Source organism: Phocoena sinus, chromosome 1 (assembly GCF_008692025.1).
Source record: "Phocoena sinus isolate mPhoSin1 chromosome 1, mPhoSin1.pri, whole genome shotgun sequence".
In the NCBI taxonomy this organism is placed as follows: domain Eukaryota; kingdom Metazoa; phylum Chordata; class Mammalia; order Artiodactyla; family Phocoenidae; genus Phocoena; species Phocoena sinus.
Window position 1 is genome coordinate 33117441 of NC_045763.1, and position 15954 is coordinate 33133394.

The 15954-nt window shown below is 44.7% G+C and overlaps 1 protein-coding gene across 1 annotated transcript in view; it reads right to left on the reverse strand.

The window, feature by feature from the left end:
- Positions 1–573: 573 nt before the first annotated feature.
- The window catches only part of LOC116764109 (general transcription factor IIF subunit 2-like), a 63198-nt gene continuing 47817 nt past the window's right edge, over positions 574–15954 (reverse strand). Inside the window, exon 2 of the mRNA XM_032652375.1 lies at positions 574–1532. Within this exon, the coding sequence (XP_032508266.1) occupies positions 670–1443 (774 nt within the window). The 5' untranslated portion in view covers positions 1444–1532 and the 3' untranslated portion in view covers positions 574–669. The remainder of the gene's footprint in view (positions 1533–15954) is intronic.

Genomic DNA, 15954 nt, shown 5'->3' on the forward strand with positions numbered 1-15954 from the left:
TTATCTCACTCTCTTACTCTAAATAGTTTTTCATTGATGTTTCTGCATATGAAAGGACCATACGTTTTAAACATTTCAAAAACAACTGTGTTCTTCGGTAATTTCAGAATGTAGAATTTGCTGGCCTCCACGCCTACCCCAGCCAACCCTGCCCTCCACTCCAGGCCCATCCCCGGTCCCACCCCTGTCCAGTTTCTGAGGACACTTCTCTTTAGACTGAGAGGAGCTGAGCTCTTTGGGGATGCAGCAAAGACGGGCAGTCCTCAGACAACATTTTCTCCGTTTACATCTTTTTTTATTTCCCTGTTTTACAATCTAAATGTGAATACTTAAAAAGATATTTAGGGCTTCCCTGGTGGCGCAGTGGTTGAGAGTCCGCCTGCCGATGCAGGGGACACGGGTTCGTGCCCCGGTCTGGGAGGATCCCACATGCCGCGGAGCGGCTGGGCCCGTGAGCCATGGCCGCTGAGCCTGCGCGTCCGGAGCCTGTCCTCCGCAACGGGAGAGGCCACAACAGTGAGAGGCCCGCGTAACGCATAAAAAAAAAAAAAAAAAAAAAAAAAGATATTTAACCGCCCCATCTCTTAGCAATAATAGCACAGCCTCACATCACTTTTAGCGTCGGAAGATTGTCACGCTCATATGGACGCTTCTTGACAAAGGGCTGTCTCACTCACTCTTAGCTGCTGCCGGATAATACCGGTACTCTGCTTTTAGCTCCCACGTGTTTTTGTGGGGCCCTTTTACGTTCTGAACACCGATTTCATTCAAGATTTCCTTCAGGTACGCCACAGGTTGCATAGTGATGCCAACCAAGTCCTTTATGTTATAATACTGGTGTTTCTCAAAGGCAGCAAATAGCAAGGCTAAAACTTGGTCTTTATCAGCCTTCACTCTCTTTCCATTTTCTTTCTTTTTCTTCTCATATTCAGTGTTGTACTGATGATTGGCAACAGGTTTATAATTGGTCGTGACTACCTTCTCCAGTTTCTGTACGGTTCTGGCAGGTTTGGAAGACTCCTCTATTTGCTTTCTCTTCAGCCTCATGTAGTTTTCGCTCAGAGCAGGTCTGCATTCCCCCCGATGTACCACCGTTCCTTCCAGGGAGAGCTGATCCGGTGCACGCTCAGTCAGCACTGTGAGGACCTGCCCTCTGACCCCCTGCAAGACAAGCTGATGCTCCCTGGGAGCAATGACCGGGGCAGGTTGTCCATCTGTACCCCGAATGTCTGTAAGTTCCTTATTCAAAATAAATGAGATTTCAGACTTTCCTCGATTTTTGGCAATCTGCAGCTTCCCTACTTCACCGCTTCCAGAAGCTTCAGACCACTGCTGTGACAGGTATTTAGGAAGCTTCACCAACCACATCCGCTGGTTCTGTTGGATTCCCTCCAAGCTGAGTGGAATGTTCTGGGGCTTGGGTCTGCTGCCTCTGGAGGCCATGTGCACCTGAGCTGAGGGTGCAGAGGGTGGGCCAGCTAGGGATGAAGAGGGAAGCAGGACACCAGAACCAGCTGCTGGAGTCCAGGAACCTAGCAAGGAAATATAAAACACATGCTGACTTCAGAAATGTTATCCTTGTTAGAATCTAACGAGTGCTATACAACAACTGTCAAATGATTCGGAATAAGGGAAGATGGGAAGCCATCATAAAAGTGGGGAGTTTGATAAACAAGTGTGGCGCATCCTGAAAACGAAGTACTTCAGCAATGAAACTTACAGGAGCTCCTATCTACTGATGTGAAGAGTTTTCTAAGACACAGGCATCTCCTAAGCGCCTTCCCTACCACCCTGTTTCTCCCTGTCCCTCTCCCCTGCTTTAGTTTTCTCCAGAGCACCAGTCAACGTGAAATATCCTAGATAATTTATATTGTATATGTTTATTATATTATCGTATCTCTTCCCCACTAGACTGTAAGGACCATGAGGGTAGAGTTTGTGGCTTTCAGTGCTGTAGGCATTTAATAATTTTTTTTTTTTGAAGGAATGAAAGGTCTTATTTGATTGGTTTGTTTGTTGTGAAAAAATGGAGTGGAGGTGGACACCGCGCCCTGCGCCCCGCCCAGGTCCCACCACCCAGAATTCAGATATCCTGCTTTGCCCTCCTGCCTCCACACAAAATAAGAGGCACGGAGGGCCTTGGCTTGGGGGCACGTCCTCCCTGCCAACCTGGCCTGAGCACAGGGAGAGACCCTGACACCAGCTGTTGGCAGAGACATCGAGGCCACAGAGGTTAGCGGGTTCCAGGCCTATATTTTGTTTCTTCTTCTTCTTTTTTTTCCCCAGGCCTGTATTTTGAGGTCCAGAGCACAGGCGTCTGCAACTGACTTGCAGGCAGAGCAATCCTGCCTCACAGCTCCTAAAGCCCACCGTGGATCAACCACCACCACTGTGGCTTCAACAACCTCTGCTCTGCCATATTCTCTCTGACCTAAGTGGGGAAAACTTCCAGTTCAAATCCAAATCCATGTAAACCAGAAGGAGCCGAGAGGCTGTATTTCTTAAGATAACCTCTCTGGGTGCCCTCATGCCTAAGGCATAGAGAGCAAAGAGTGAGCATAATTTTACAAAAGGAAGCCAGGAAGGAAGCCCCTTCTACCAGGCTGAGACTCACCAGAGCAGGCAGAAAGCTGTGCTGAGCAAGGCTTACAAGGAAGGGGGCTCCCTGATGAGCAAGGGCTCACTCAGGCCCCAGGCTGCCTCTCCCTGGAAGGAAGGACACACTCCCTCTACACAGCTCTATTTATTGCCACCTTTAGGGAGTTCTTTGATGGGATTGGGTTACAACCACCCTGGAAAGCCAATCACCTTGATTCAGTTATGGGTTTTTCCCCAAATCTCCTAAAGCATACCCCTGAGTGTGGATAGCTTCACGGATTATTTCCTCCACTGAACCCATTTTCCTTAATTCTCCAGTGTAGGGTGGGTTCGAGGGAAGGCAGCTTGCTTCAGCGTCTTTAGAAAGGCAGGTACTCTGAGGAGCTATTCCTAGTCCCTGACCAGCCACTTTGACTCTGAATTAAAATTGCTCTTGCCATCTTCTGGTTAAATGCAGAAAGTCCTCTTTTCCCCTCCTGATTGCTCCCTTCATCTTAAAATGTTCTCTTCCCGTGGGTTCCATGATGCCCCCTGTTCCTGGGTTTCCTCCTGCCTCTCGAACTGCCATTTCCAGTCTCCTTTGTGGGCACCTCAGTGTGTCTTGGGCCATAACTGTTGTTCCTTGGTCCCAGGTGCTGTCCCTTCTCACTCTACACACCGTTTGAAGATTACATTTCTGCAGAATCCTCTCAGAAGGGCAACCATAGTTCAGATCTCTCTCCTGAGCTTCTGGCAGACCACCCAAATGCCAACTGATGTCCTGCAATGCGCACAATTCCTAATAGGTCAAAACCAGGACCCATCGCCTTCTCATGCCTTCTCCCCCCAAACAGACCTGCTCTTCCAGTATTCCCCATCCACCCTGCTTCCTAAACCAGAAACTTGAGTGTTAAGCTTACTTCTCCCCATATCTCGCTCCAATGAGCCAGCAAGTTCTGCCCATTCTGCCTCCTTAATTCATCTCAAATTGCTCCCACTATCCCTGGCCCAGTTGAGGCCACTCTACTTTTCTCTCCTGATTCAGTGCAATAGCTTCTTCACTGAATTTGCTTCCTTGGTCGCTATACTGCACACACTGGAGTCAGAGTAGTGTTTCTAAAACATGATTCTGGTTTTTTTTGTTTTTGTTTTTGTTTTTGGCAGTACGCGGGCCTCTCACTATTGTGGCCTCTCCCGTTGCGGAACACAGGCTCTGGACGCGCAGGCTCAGCGGCCATGGCTCACGGGCCCAGCCGCTCCGTGGCATGTGGGATCTTCCCGGACCGGGGCACGAACCCGTGTCCCCTGCATCGGCAGGCGGACTCTCAACCACTGCGCCATCAGGGAAGCCCCCCCCCCTTTTTTTTTTTATTTTATTTTGTCTGCATCGGATCTTAGTTGAGGCACACAGGATCTTTGTTGTGGCATGAGGGATCTTCCGTTGCAGCATGCAGGCTTCTCTCTAGTTGCGGCGCGTGGGCTTAGTTGCCCTGTGGCATGTGGGATCTTAGTTCCCTGACCAGGGATCGAACCCACATCCCCTGCATTGGAAGGCAGATTCTTAACCACTGGACCGCCAGGGAAGTCCCTAAAACGTGATTCTAAATATGTCTTTCTCTGCCTTCCCTGGTGGTGAGTGCTTAAGAAGCCAAGGCAGGGGACACCGGTTCGAGCCCTAGTCCGGGAGGATCCCACATGCTGCGGAGTAACTGAGCCCGTGCGCCACAACTACTGAAGCCCGCATGCCTAGAGCCTGTGCTCCGCAACAAGAGAAGCCACTGCAATGAGAAGCCCGCACTCCGCAACGAAGAGCAGCCCCCGGTCGCCGCAATTAGAGAGCCCGCGCACAGCAACAAAGACCCAACACAGCCAAAAATAAATAAATAAATTTTTTTAAAAAAATGTCTTTCCCTTTCTTAATAGCCTTCGGAGCCTCCCCACCTTTCATAGAATGAAGTCCATTCTCTTTCAGGTGGCTTACCAAGCCTTTCTAGAAGGGACTGCTGCTCAGTTCAATCTCTTGCAGAAACTCCCTAAAACTCCGCTTGTAAGGAGCTTGTAAACTCAATTAAACCTCCATTGCTCTCTCTCGCCACCAGGTGTTCGTTATTCTTTCCCTTCACCGACATTGCTGCCGTAGTAACCCCACCCCACTGGCTCAGCTAATTCTTCTTCCCAACCCCTACTCCCGCACAGGCTCCTCCCCAGCCACGTGACCCGCGCGATGCCATTCTTCTTAGAAGGTTACCTGAGAAGTTTGCTCTCTCTTTCCTGAACCACCAAGTCTGACACAGGTACGCTCCTAGTGCTTGACAGTGTCTCCTCTGTCAGCACTGGGCACATGTTTCCTAAGGACCTTTTGCTTATTTGTGTCCCCATTATATGGTAATCACTTTGTGACAACAGATCGTGTCTGTCTTGTCCCTCATGAATGCCAGCATAGGAGTTGCTAAATAAAACTTGGTAGCATGAGTGAAGAATTGATGGAACCCTAAACTGGCACTTTTTGGAAAACTATTTGGCCGTATGAAACTAGAGCCTAACCCTCGCAGATGTCGCCTCTGGACAACGGAAGAAGAGAGCATAGTGTAGTGAGGGCTTGAAGCGCATGCTCTGGAGATGGGACGCCCAAGTTCAAACCCTGACCCTGCCACTTACTGGTTGTGTGGCCTTGGGGTGGGGGTGGGGAGGTGTCACTTAACCTCTCCATGCCTCCTCTTCCTCATCGGAAAAATGGGAATAATAGTATAGTACCTACCTTATAAGGTTGTTATGAGGATTAAATGATTTAGTAAAGTGAGTGACATAGTGAGGGCTCAGTAAATGTTAGCTTGTTATCCACTAGAGTGTCAGTTCCATAATGGTAAGGGGTTTTGTTTTGTTTACTGCTGTATTATATAAACAGTGTCTGGCATCAAATACGTGCTGAAAAGATATTTGTTGGGCTTTCCTGGTGGCGCAGTTGTTGAGAGTCCGCCTGCCGATGCAGGGGACACGGGTTCGTGCCCCGGTCTGGGAAGATCCCACATGCCGCGGAGCTGCTGGGCGCGTGAGCCATGGCTGCTGAGCCTGCGCGTCCGGAGCACGTGCTGCGCAACGGGAGAGGCCACTACAGTGAGAGGCCTGCGTACTGCAAAAAAAAAAAAAAAAAAAAAGATATTTGTTGACTAAATAGGCAAAATTCATATGAAATTGATTTTATTTCAGCATACTCATAATGGGAGCCATGATTCCAACCCAAGCAGCCTCTTTCGGCATCCAGGTTCCTAACCTCTACTCCTACTGCCTTAAAGAGCTAAATGTAAACATTTTAGGGGAACCAGAGGAGAACGTTTTCGTTGTAACCTAGTGGTTGTCAGGTTTTCCTGAGGTAAACAGAAATCATGAAGACTTAGGCAAGCCTAACTACACAAAAGTGAAAATGTCTTTACAGAAGATTCCATAAACTAAAAGGCAAATGACAGACTGTAAAGAGATAGGTGCAACATCTAAAACCAACAAAGGATTAATAACTGGATTATATATAAAGGTCCTAACAATCAACAAGAACATTATTATGTGAGCGTGTTTTGGGGTGGGGTTAGCATTTAAATAGGTGGACTTTTGTTAAAGCAGATTGCCCTCCATAGTGTGAGTGGGCCTCGACTTATCAGTTGAAGGTCTGAATGGAACAGAAGACTGGCCTCCTCCAGGCAAGAGAGAATTCTCCAGCAAATGGCCTCCAGACTCAAACTAGAGCGTCAGCTCGCCTGGTTCTCCAGACTGTGGGCCCACACTGAAGTTTTTGGGTTTGCCAGCCTCCATAATTGTATGAACCAACCCCTTATAATAAATTCCTATATAGTAAGTATCACATTAATATATTATTGTAATTAAACATGTTATAAATGTTATCTAAATAAATAATACATTGACTATACATATACTATAATAATATCACTAATATGTTATTATAATATAATTAACATAAATTTATATAATCTATATCTATCTATATCTCCTATTGGTTCTGTTTCTCTGGAGAATGCTAATTAATACAGCCTATTAAGAGTTCAGGGAAAGGAGTATGCACACACATATACATACATACATAAGGTAATAGCACAGAATACACTGATAAAGCAGAAGTTCTGGCCCCAGGTGGGAGGCTTAATAATTCTATAGCTTCCCTCTTCTGCCCTGAATCATAGGAAAGAAAGAAAAAATATTTTAATAAATTTTTACAATGCTAGTAACCAACAAGCGTTTCTTCCAGTGGACCAGAAACTGTTAGGGATCCCTGAAAACCATAACTAGGTTAGTTAACAGGACATGTCAGTGACAAAAATGAGTGCACAAGGATCCTAAACATTTGATGAATTCTAAAATCATAGAAGAGAGAGAGACCACAGAGACAGAAGAGCCCAAGGAAACAGAGCAAGCAGAATAGGACTTTAGAAAAATTACTATTCTCAGAGATGAAAGAGGTTACAGCATCATAGACATTAATCAGCTAAAGAGCTTGGAGATCAAAACTTAATCTGAAATAAAATATTCACTGGGAGAGGCCCTATAGCAGCATGGATGCCGGTGAAGATGAGATCAGTGAGCTGGAAGATTAAGCTGAGGAATTCTTTCAAAAGATATCCCCCAAACACAAAGATAGAAAATGTTTTAAAGGAAAGTTAAGAGACAGGTCCAGAAGTTTCAACATCCATCAAATAAGAGTTCCAGAAGAAGAGAAGATACTGGAGAAGAGAGACCTCTCAAGCAGTTCTCACAGGGGTTTCCCAGAACTGATAAAACCCTCAAATGGAAAGACCTCACCAAGGACTTGGCAGAATAAACTGAAAAAGCGATATTGTAATGAAATTTCAGAAATCAAGGATTAAGAAAAAAATCTTAAAAGCACAAAGAAAACAGATTCCCTATCGATGGAGTATGCATCACGTTGACTTCAGAGTTCAGATGAAAATTTACAATACTCATTCTAAACTACAGAGAAGCAATAGCTCCAAATTTCTGAGAGAAAATAACCTAAAATTCTAAACTCAACCAAATTCTCATTCTGGTGCGGGGGCTTGTCCCCTTGTGTTCCCATCCCACTTCCCAGTGTCATCATTTAATGGAAAGAGCACAGAACCAGGTGCCAGGATTCTGGTCTTGGTATTGTTACTCAAGGCTGTGTGCCCTGGATAAGTGTCTTTGCCTCTCTGGGCATAGTTTCTTCTTCCTTAAAATGGAGGTAACATCCCTGTCTGGTGAATGTTTAATGAGACATTGAGAAACGTGTGGGAGCGTCTAATGCAATGACTAGAGGGAGGCTCTAAATTCTCCTTGACCCATCCCCATCCCCCTGCTCCAGGTCCTTCTTCCCCCAGTGCCCATACCCCAGGGCCGTTTGAGCTCAGTTATTGCTTGGTGAACCGGTCAGCATTAGTGTTTCCTTCATGTTCAGTCCCTTTTCTGTGCATATGCAGCAGGCTTTTCATTGGTGGGAAGATAAGAGGCTTCTTGCAGGTTCTGACGACGGCTAGACAGGGATAGAAGGTGCCTTTCAAGGATGGAGAGTGGGCATCTCCATTGCCTCTATCCAGGGTGGGCCCTAATGAGCAGAGGAGCCCCCTCCACAGGCTGGAGAGCCCCGCACTTTGACCCACTCTCTGGTCAGCCTGGGATTGTTTTTATGAGCTCTGGATTGGATTCTACCCAAACTATGCCCCTAATTAACCGTTGGGTGACTTTGGACAACCCTCTGGGCCTTTGTTTCTTAATTTATAAGATGGAGAAAGCTGTACTCATGGATCTCAAAGGTATCTTCCAAGTCAAAATGTCAGAGAATTTTGGACTCTCTATTGATGGAATCTAAGTCATAATGGCATCAAGCAAAGAAAGAATGCAGAACACTGAGGCCATCACTTCTCAACGGAGAGCCATGAAGAAGAAGCTGCCCTGTCTCATTCCTGTCCAACCTCCTCTTCATCATACTTCTCCCCTTGCCCCAGCTCAGCTTTCAGCTCACTTTCTTCCTCCTGTCCTGCCTCTTGTCCCTATGACTTCCCTGTCTGTTCACCCTGTGCCTGCCTCAGTCACCAGCTACTCAGACCAAACCGGTCCTCTTCCTACCACATGCCCAGACTGTCTCCCTCCTCCTACCAGTTTTGCCCCTTCCCACCTCCCTTCCTGGGTCACCTCTATCCTGGCCTGTCCCCCTGCCCCTCCTCCTCACCTTGCTTCTTCCCCAACCTGCACAGGCCTTGGGCCCAGATAAGCTGCCCCTGCTCCTGCTAGGACATCTGCCCCAACCAGTCCTCACCAGGCCTGATGATTCCCACCCTCCATCATGGGGCCTTGTGTCCCTACCAGTGGGGCACCTGGCCCATCCCAGAACTCCTGAGAATGTGATATGCAGCATCCTGGTGACCTGGTGGACATGGCAGGTACTGGATGGTGACCAGCAGGCATACAACCTGGAGGGGCACCTCCCTCAGGTAAGGGTCTCTTTCTCAAGATGGGGTTCTCAGCTACTCCCATGTCCTTGTTATCTTGCTGCCTGAGTTGTGCATGTGTCCATTCCCATTCCTTACATCAAATGTAAATAGAGATCGTATTATTTTTGTATAAGAGACTCCACAGAGAGTAAAGCTTAAGGAAAACTGCAAGTGGACTCTGAATTCTAACCCATGTGCATCTCAACACCGATGTCATGGACACTGATACACACGCAGACACACGCTGTCCTGCACTAACAGTTCCCAGTCGCCATAACCCTGTACGGAGATCAGCTCGGTAGCACGAGGCAGCTTTGGCCTGAGGATGGTGTGAGTGGAATTCTCCTGAGACGTTCTGTTCTCCCGGCCCTTTTATACAGTCCAAAACTCTTGGTTTGGAGCTCTCAGTTTGCTTCTATAACATGTCAATCAGTTGAGGTCCATTTGGCCACATAAGTTCATAACATGCTTTTATCATTGGCCTGGGCAAGGTCCCTTTCTTGTTCATTTAGATACTCCCTTTTATGCCCATTTCTCACTTCTACTCCCCTTATTAAAAAAAAAATACTCGCAAAATATTTTGACGTGTATGTGTGTATATTCTTGCAAAATATGTGGTATTATTTTGTGAGCTGTACATGTTTTTAAAGATTTTTTTGATGCAGACCATTTTTTAAAGTCTTTATTGAATTTGTTACAATATTGCTTCTGTTTTGTCTTGGGTATTTGGCCGGAGGCATGTGGGATCTTAGCTCCCCAACCAGAGATCGAAACCATACCCCCTGCATTGGAAGACGAAGTCTTAACCACTGGACTGCCAGGGAAGTCCCTGTGAGCTGTACTTTTAATTTTCATACATGGTATTATATGCTAGACTTTAGTCTGTTTACTGCCTTTTCACCCAGCACTCTATTTTTAAGATCTATCTGTGTGTGTGTATGTCATCTGTGCTTCTAACTTCTGCACTGCATCCCGCTGAGTGTCTCCTCCATGTTATACTCATCCACTTCCCCAGACAGATAGCTACCTAGATTACCTCTAACTCTCCACCATGGTGGACAATTCCAAAACGACCATCCTTACACATGCTCACTTTTTTCTTTCCTTTTTTATTGAAGTATAGTTGATTTACAATGTAGTGTTAGTTTCCGCTGTACAGAAAAGTGATACAGTTATACATATATGTACATTCTTTTTTATGTTCTTTTCCATTATGGTTTATCTCAGGATACTGAGTATAGTTCCCTGTGCTACACAGTAGGACCTTGTTATTTATCCATTCTATATATACTAGTTTGCATCTGCTAACCCCCAACCCCCACTCCATCCCTCCCCCGCCTCTCCTCCCCCTTGGCAACCACATGTCTGTTCTCTATGTCTGTGAGTCTGTTTCTGTTTCGTAGATAAGTTCATTTGTGTCATATTTTAACTTCCACATATAAGTGATATCATATGATATTTGTCTTTCTTACTTCACTTAGTATGATAATCTTTAGGTCCATCCGTGTTGCTACAAGTGGCATTATTTCATTCTTTTTTATGGCTGAGTAATATTCCATTGTATATATGTACCCCATCTTCTTTATCCATTCATCTGTCTATGGACATTTAGGTTGTTTCCATGTCTTGGCTATATTTGTGAATAGTGCTGCAATGAACATCGGGGTCATGCCCAATTTTGATACCATGTGGGAGCTCGCTGGGATGGGTGCCCAGCACTCGGAGCACTGAGTTAAAAGGTGCTCTAGTCAATCTTCCATTATTCACATTGTGTTCTTGTTAGGAGGAGAAATAGTTCATTGTATACATATATTCATAAGGCAAGTTCAGTAAACCCCCTCTGGGCCATTGATATACCTGAGACCTAGGAATTGAAATTCTCAAACTCACAAGATTTCTTTTGGTTTTGCTGAGGTGAAGACTTTTATAACCAGCCTATATTTTACAGATCTGTGGAGTTTTGAGGCAAGTACACACATACAAATCAAGACTGTGGGCTCTCCACTCGCCCACCAGCACCAGCAAACATTAGCTACTGGGTCACTACCCGTCATTAGGCCTCATTTATAAAGGAGCTGCATGCCAGACTTCTGCAACTTCTTTACAATTTGTTCTCATAATTGTCAGTATTACTATTCACAGTTGTTACTGCTATGTGTCAATCCGTGATGCTTCCCGCTTTCAGAGGCTGTCAGGATCTTTAGGGAGTTTCCGTTTTCTTTAGGCAAGTTGCTCCTCCTGCATCCCTTATCCCTGCCTGGTGGGATGGCCAGTCTTGAAGGGCATCTCCCTTTGTCGTTGTTCCCTCATACCATCTGTGCTTATGACCAAACCATGAAAGATGCAGGACCAGTGGTGGCTGAGCTAGAGAAGAATGCGGGGGCCTACCCCCAGAGAGAACATGATTGGACTTTCCTGGGCAACTTCCTTCCAGGCCCACCATCTCGTCTGTTTCCCAGGAATAATCCAGAATAATCCTCTATGACCTCTAAGGCTTTTCTGCTCTGAGAATCCACCTCCTGCAGGAAGAGGGACGTTTCCAGTGTTTGGATCAAAGCTGTGATTTTCTCATAAGGCCTTTATCCTGGAATTTACAAGGTAGCAGGGTTTGGAAGGCAATGGTATTCTACATCCTACACAAGCACAGGTATCTGATTTATAGATGATATTTTAAAAATAGACACTACTGAGGTATAATTTTCATAAAATAAAATGCATCCTCAACATAATCAACACTGGTGTATGTTACATATAAAAGTTGTTACAAGAGCAAATCCTGAGTTCTCATCACAAGGAAAAAATATTTTTTTCTTCTTCTTTTATTTTTGTATCTATATGAGACGATGAATGTTCATTAAACTTACTGTGGTAATCAAAAAAAAGCATCCATTTTAAGGGTACAGTTGGATGCATTTTGATAAACACATACACCTATGTAACCACTACCACAGTCCAGATGTATTTAGAATGTTTCTATCATCTCCCCCAAATTCCTCTGTGATCCTTTGCAGTCAATACCATCCACCCCAAATCCTCAGGCAACACTGATTGACATTTTTCCCTATAAACGAGTCTCATGTGGTCTAGAATTTCATATGACAATATTTACTCGTGTCTGGTTTCTTTCGTTCAACATGCCATTTTTGCCATACATCTGTGCTGTTGCCTATATCAGCAGTTCTTTCTATTTAGTACTGAGTGGTATCCCATTACACTAATCTTCCACAAATTACTTTTCCATTGCACCTGTTGCAACAGTTATCAATCTGTTGCCTGTCAACTCCAAACCTACCCGTCAATACCTGCTCTGGGATAGTTGGATATCTCCCTTTTTGCGTTTCTCCTTTGCAGTGAGTACAATATTAAGCTGTGTCAGTAGATGGCGCTGTGGAGGGACACTGCAGGAAGAAGAAACTTTTCCTGGATCAAGTGTGCTTCTGTTTGCTTCTCTACCTCCACCTGCACTGCTGCCAGAGGCATGTCCATGGGAGCATCCATTAATGTTATGTCCCAGCTGTGTGTCCAGAACATGCCTGTGAGCTCACAGCCCCAGGCCTAGCCCCGTGTCCACCTCGCTGGAGCTTCCCATGGCGGACTCTGTGCACCTTGGGCACCGTCCCGCTGGTGAGCAGGCCTCTGATTTCCCTATGCACCAACCTGCCAGCCTCCACCACCAGCTCCCTGGAAGGCTGTTTCCAGTGACCCTCCAGACATGGGCACACACATCCTAGGACTTCATCACTCAGCCTGCAAGTAGGTTCCTGACTCAGACCCTCCCAAGGTGCTCCCTGCCAGCCAGTACCACAGAGGGATGTTTCCTAATTGCCTGGAGGCTATGGACCAGGCTTGGCTTGGGCTCCCGGCATACCTCACATCGCATTACAAATTTTTCAACAAGGTTTGAATTCCTGATTGAAGGAGAGGGCCCCTTCCAATCTGTTCTTTCCTTGGACACTCCCTCAGCTTTAGAATATTCTGTAGATTTCTCTTTAAACCTTCTACAGTGATAGAGTTGATAATTTTTAACATTAAAATTTCCTTGTTCACTGGACAGCTACATGTAAAAGAATGAAATTAGAACACTGCCTAACACCATACACAAAAATAAGCTCAAAATGGATTAAAGACCTAACTGTAAGGCCAGACACTATCAAACTCTTAGAGGAAAACATAGGCATAACACTCTATGACATAAATCACAGCAAGATCCTTTTTGACCCACCTCCTAGAGAAATGGAAATAAAAACAAAAATTTACAAATGGGACCTAATGAAACCTAAAAGCTTTTGCACAGCAAAGGAAAACGTAAACAAGACCAAAAGACAACCCTCAGAATGGGAGAAAATGTTTGCCAATGAAGCAACGGACAAAGGATTAATCTCCATAATTTACAAGCAGCTCATGCAGCTCCATATCAAAAAACCAAAAAACCCAATCCAAAAATGGGCAGAAGACCTAAACAGACATTTCTCCAAAGAAGATATACAGATTGCCAACAAACACGTGAAAGGATGCTCAACATCACTAATCATTAGAGAAATGCAAATCAAAACTACAATGAGATATCACCTCACACCAGTCAAAATGGCCATCATAAAAAGTCTACAAACCATAAATGCTGGACAGCATGTGGAGAAAAGGGAACCCTCTTACACTGTTGGTGAGGATGTAAATTGATACAGCCACTATGGAGAACAGTATGGAGGTTCCTTAAAAAACTAAACATAGAACTACCATATGACCCAGCAATCCCACTGCTGGGCATATGCCCTGAGAAAACCATAATTCAAAAAGAGTCATGTACCACAATGTTCATTGCAGCTCTATTTAGCCAGGACATGGAAGTAACCTAAGTGTCCATCGACAGATGAATGGATAAAGAAGATGTGGTACATATATAAAATGGAATATTAGCCATAAAAAGAAATGAAATTGAGTTATTTGTAGTGAGGTGGATGGACCTAGAGACTGTCATACAGAGTGAAGTAAGTCAGAAAGAGAAAAACAAATACCATATGCTAACACATATATAAGGAATCTAAAAAAAGAGATGGTTTTGAAGAATGTAGGGGCAGGACAGGAATAAAGATGCAGATGTAGAGAATGGACCTGAGGACACAGGGAGTGGGAAGGGCAAGCTAGGATGAAGTGAGAAAGTTGCATGGACATATATACACTACCAAATGTAAAATAGATAGCTAGTGGGAAGCAGCCACATAGCACAGGGAGATCAGTTCGGTGCTTTGTGACCACCTAGAAGGGTGGATAGGGAGGGTGGGAGGGAGGTAGACGCAAGAGGGAGGAGGTATGGGGATATATGTATATGTATAGCTGATTCACTTTGTTATAAAGCAGAAACTAACACACCATTGTAAAATAAAAATTTCCTTGTTCAAATTACTGTGTGGTTTCTATATTTTGATCGACCCCTGACAGATGCATTAGACATTTGTATTGTTTCCAATTTGGGGCTATTATGAATAAAGCTGCCATGAGCATTTTTGTCTTTGGGTGGACATAGGCCTTCATTTTTCCTGATAAACAGCTAGAAGTGGAGTTGCTGGGTCTTGGGGTAAGTGTATGAGACATTTTTAAGAAGTTGCCAAACAGTTTTCCAAGGTGATTAGACTATTTTACATTTCCATCAAATTGGCAATTGTATATCTTCTTTTGTGACACATCTGTTTAAGTCTTTTGCCCATTTTTACTTTGTCCTATTAAGTTGTCATCTTATTATGAGTCATAATGGTATCTTTCAGAGAGGAGAAATTTTAACTTTTATGAAATCCAATTTATCTTTTTATTTTTGGGCTAGTAATTTTTTGTTTGTTTTTTGCGATACACGGGCCTCTCACTGTTGGGGCCTCTCCCGTTGCGGAGCACAGGCTCCGGACACGCAGGCTTAGCGGCCATGGCTCACGGGCCCAGCCGCTCCGCGGCGTGTGGGATCTTCCCGGACCGGGGCACGAACCCGTGTCCCCTGCATCGGCAGGCGGACTCTCAACCACTGCGCCACCAGGGAAGCCCTGGGCTAGTGATTTTTATGTTCTGCCTACCATAATGTTGTGAAGATTTTTTTCCTATATTTTCGTGTAGAAGTTTTTAAATTTTAACTTTTATATTTAGGCCTATGATCCATTTTGAGTTAATTTTTTTGTATTATGTGAAGTAAGGGTCGCGGTTCATATTTTTCCACTGAAATATCCAGTTGTTGCAGCACCACTTGTTGAAAAGATTATTGAATGACTTTGGCACCTTTGTCAAAAATTATTATTTCTGCAGCATTCTGTTCCACTGATCTATCCTTATGCCAATACCATTGTTACTTTATAGTCAGTCTTGCAATCAGGTAATATAAGTCTTTCAACTTGGTTCTTCCTTTTCAACATTGCTTTAGCTATTCAATGTTCTTTGCATTTCCAAATAAATTTTAGTATCAGCATGCCAATTTCTTCAAGAAGCCTGCTGGGATTTTTACTGAAAGTACATTGAGTCTAAAGGTAAATTTGGAAAGAACTGACATCTTAACAAGATTGTGCCCTCCAATCCATGAACCGGGTATGATTAACTCTCCATATGTTCAGGTCCTTAATTTCTGTCACACTGCATCTCTCTGCCCATCCTTCTGCAATTACATCGCCCTTTGACCACGGCTGGGAAGTTTTCCACTTTTAAAGACCCAGCTCATTAGATTGGGCCCACTCACATAATGCAGGATAATCTCCCTATCTCAAAGCCCTTAATTTACTCATATCTGCAAAGTCTCTTTTGCCATGTATTAACATATTCACATGTTCTGGGCATTAGGGTGTGGGCATCTTCAGGGGCTTCGTTATTCTGCCTGCCACACTTCACCGCAAATAATGCTACGATGAATATCCCTTGTACATGTCCTTTTTTTTTTTTT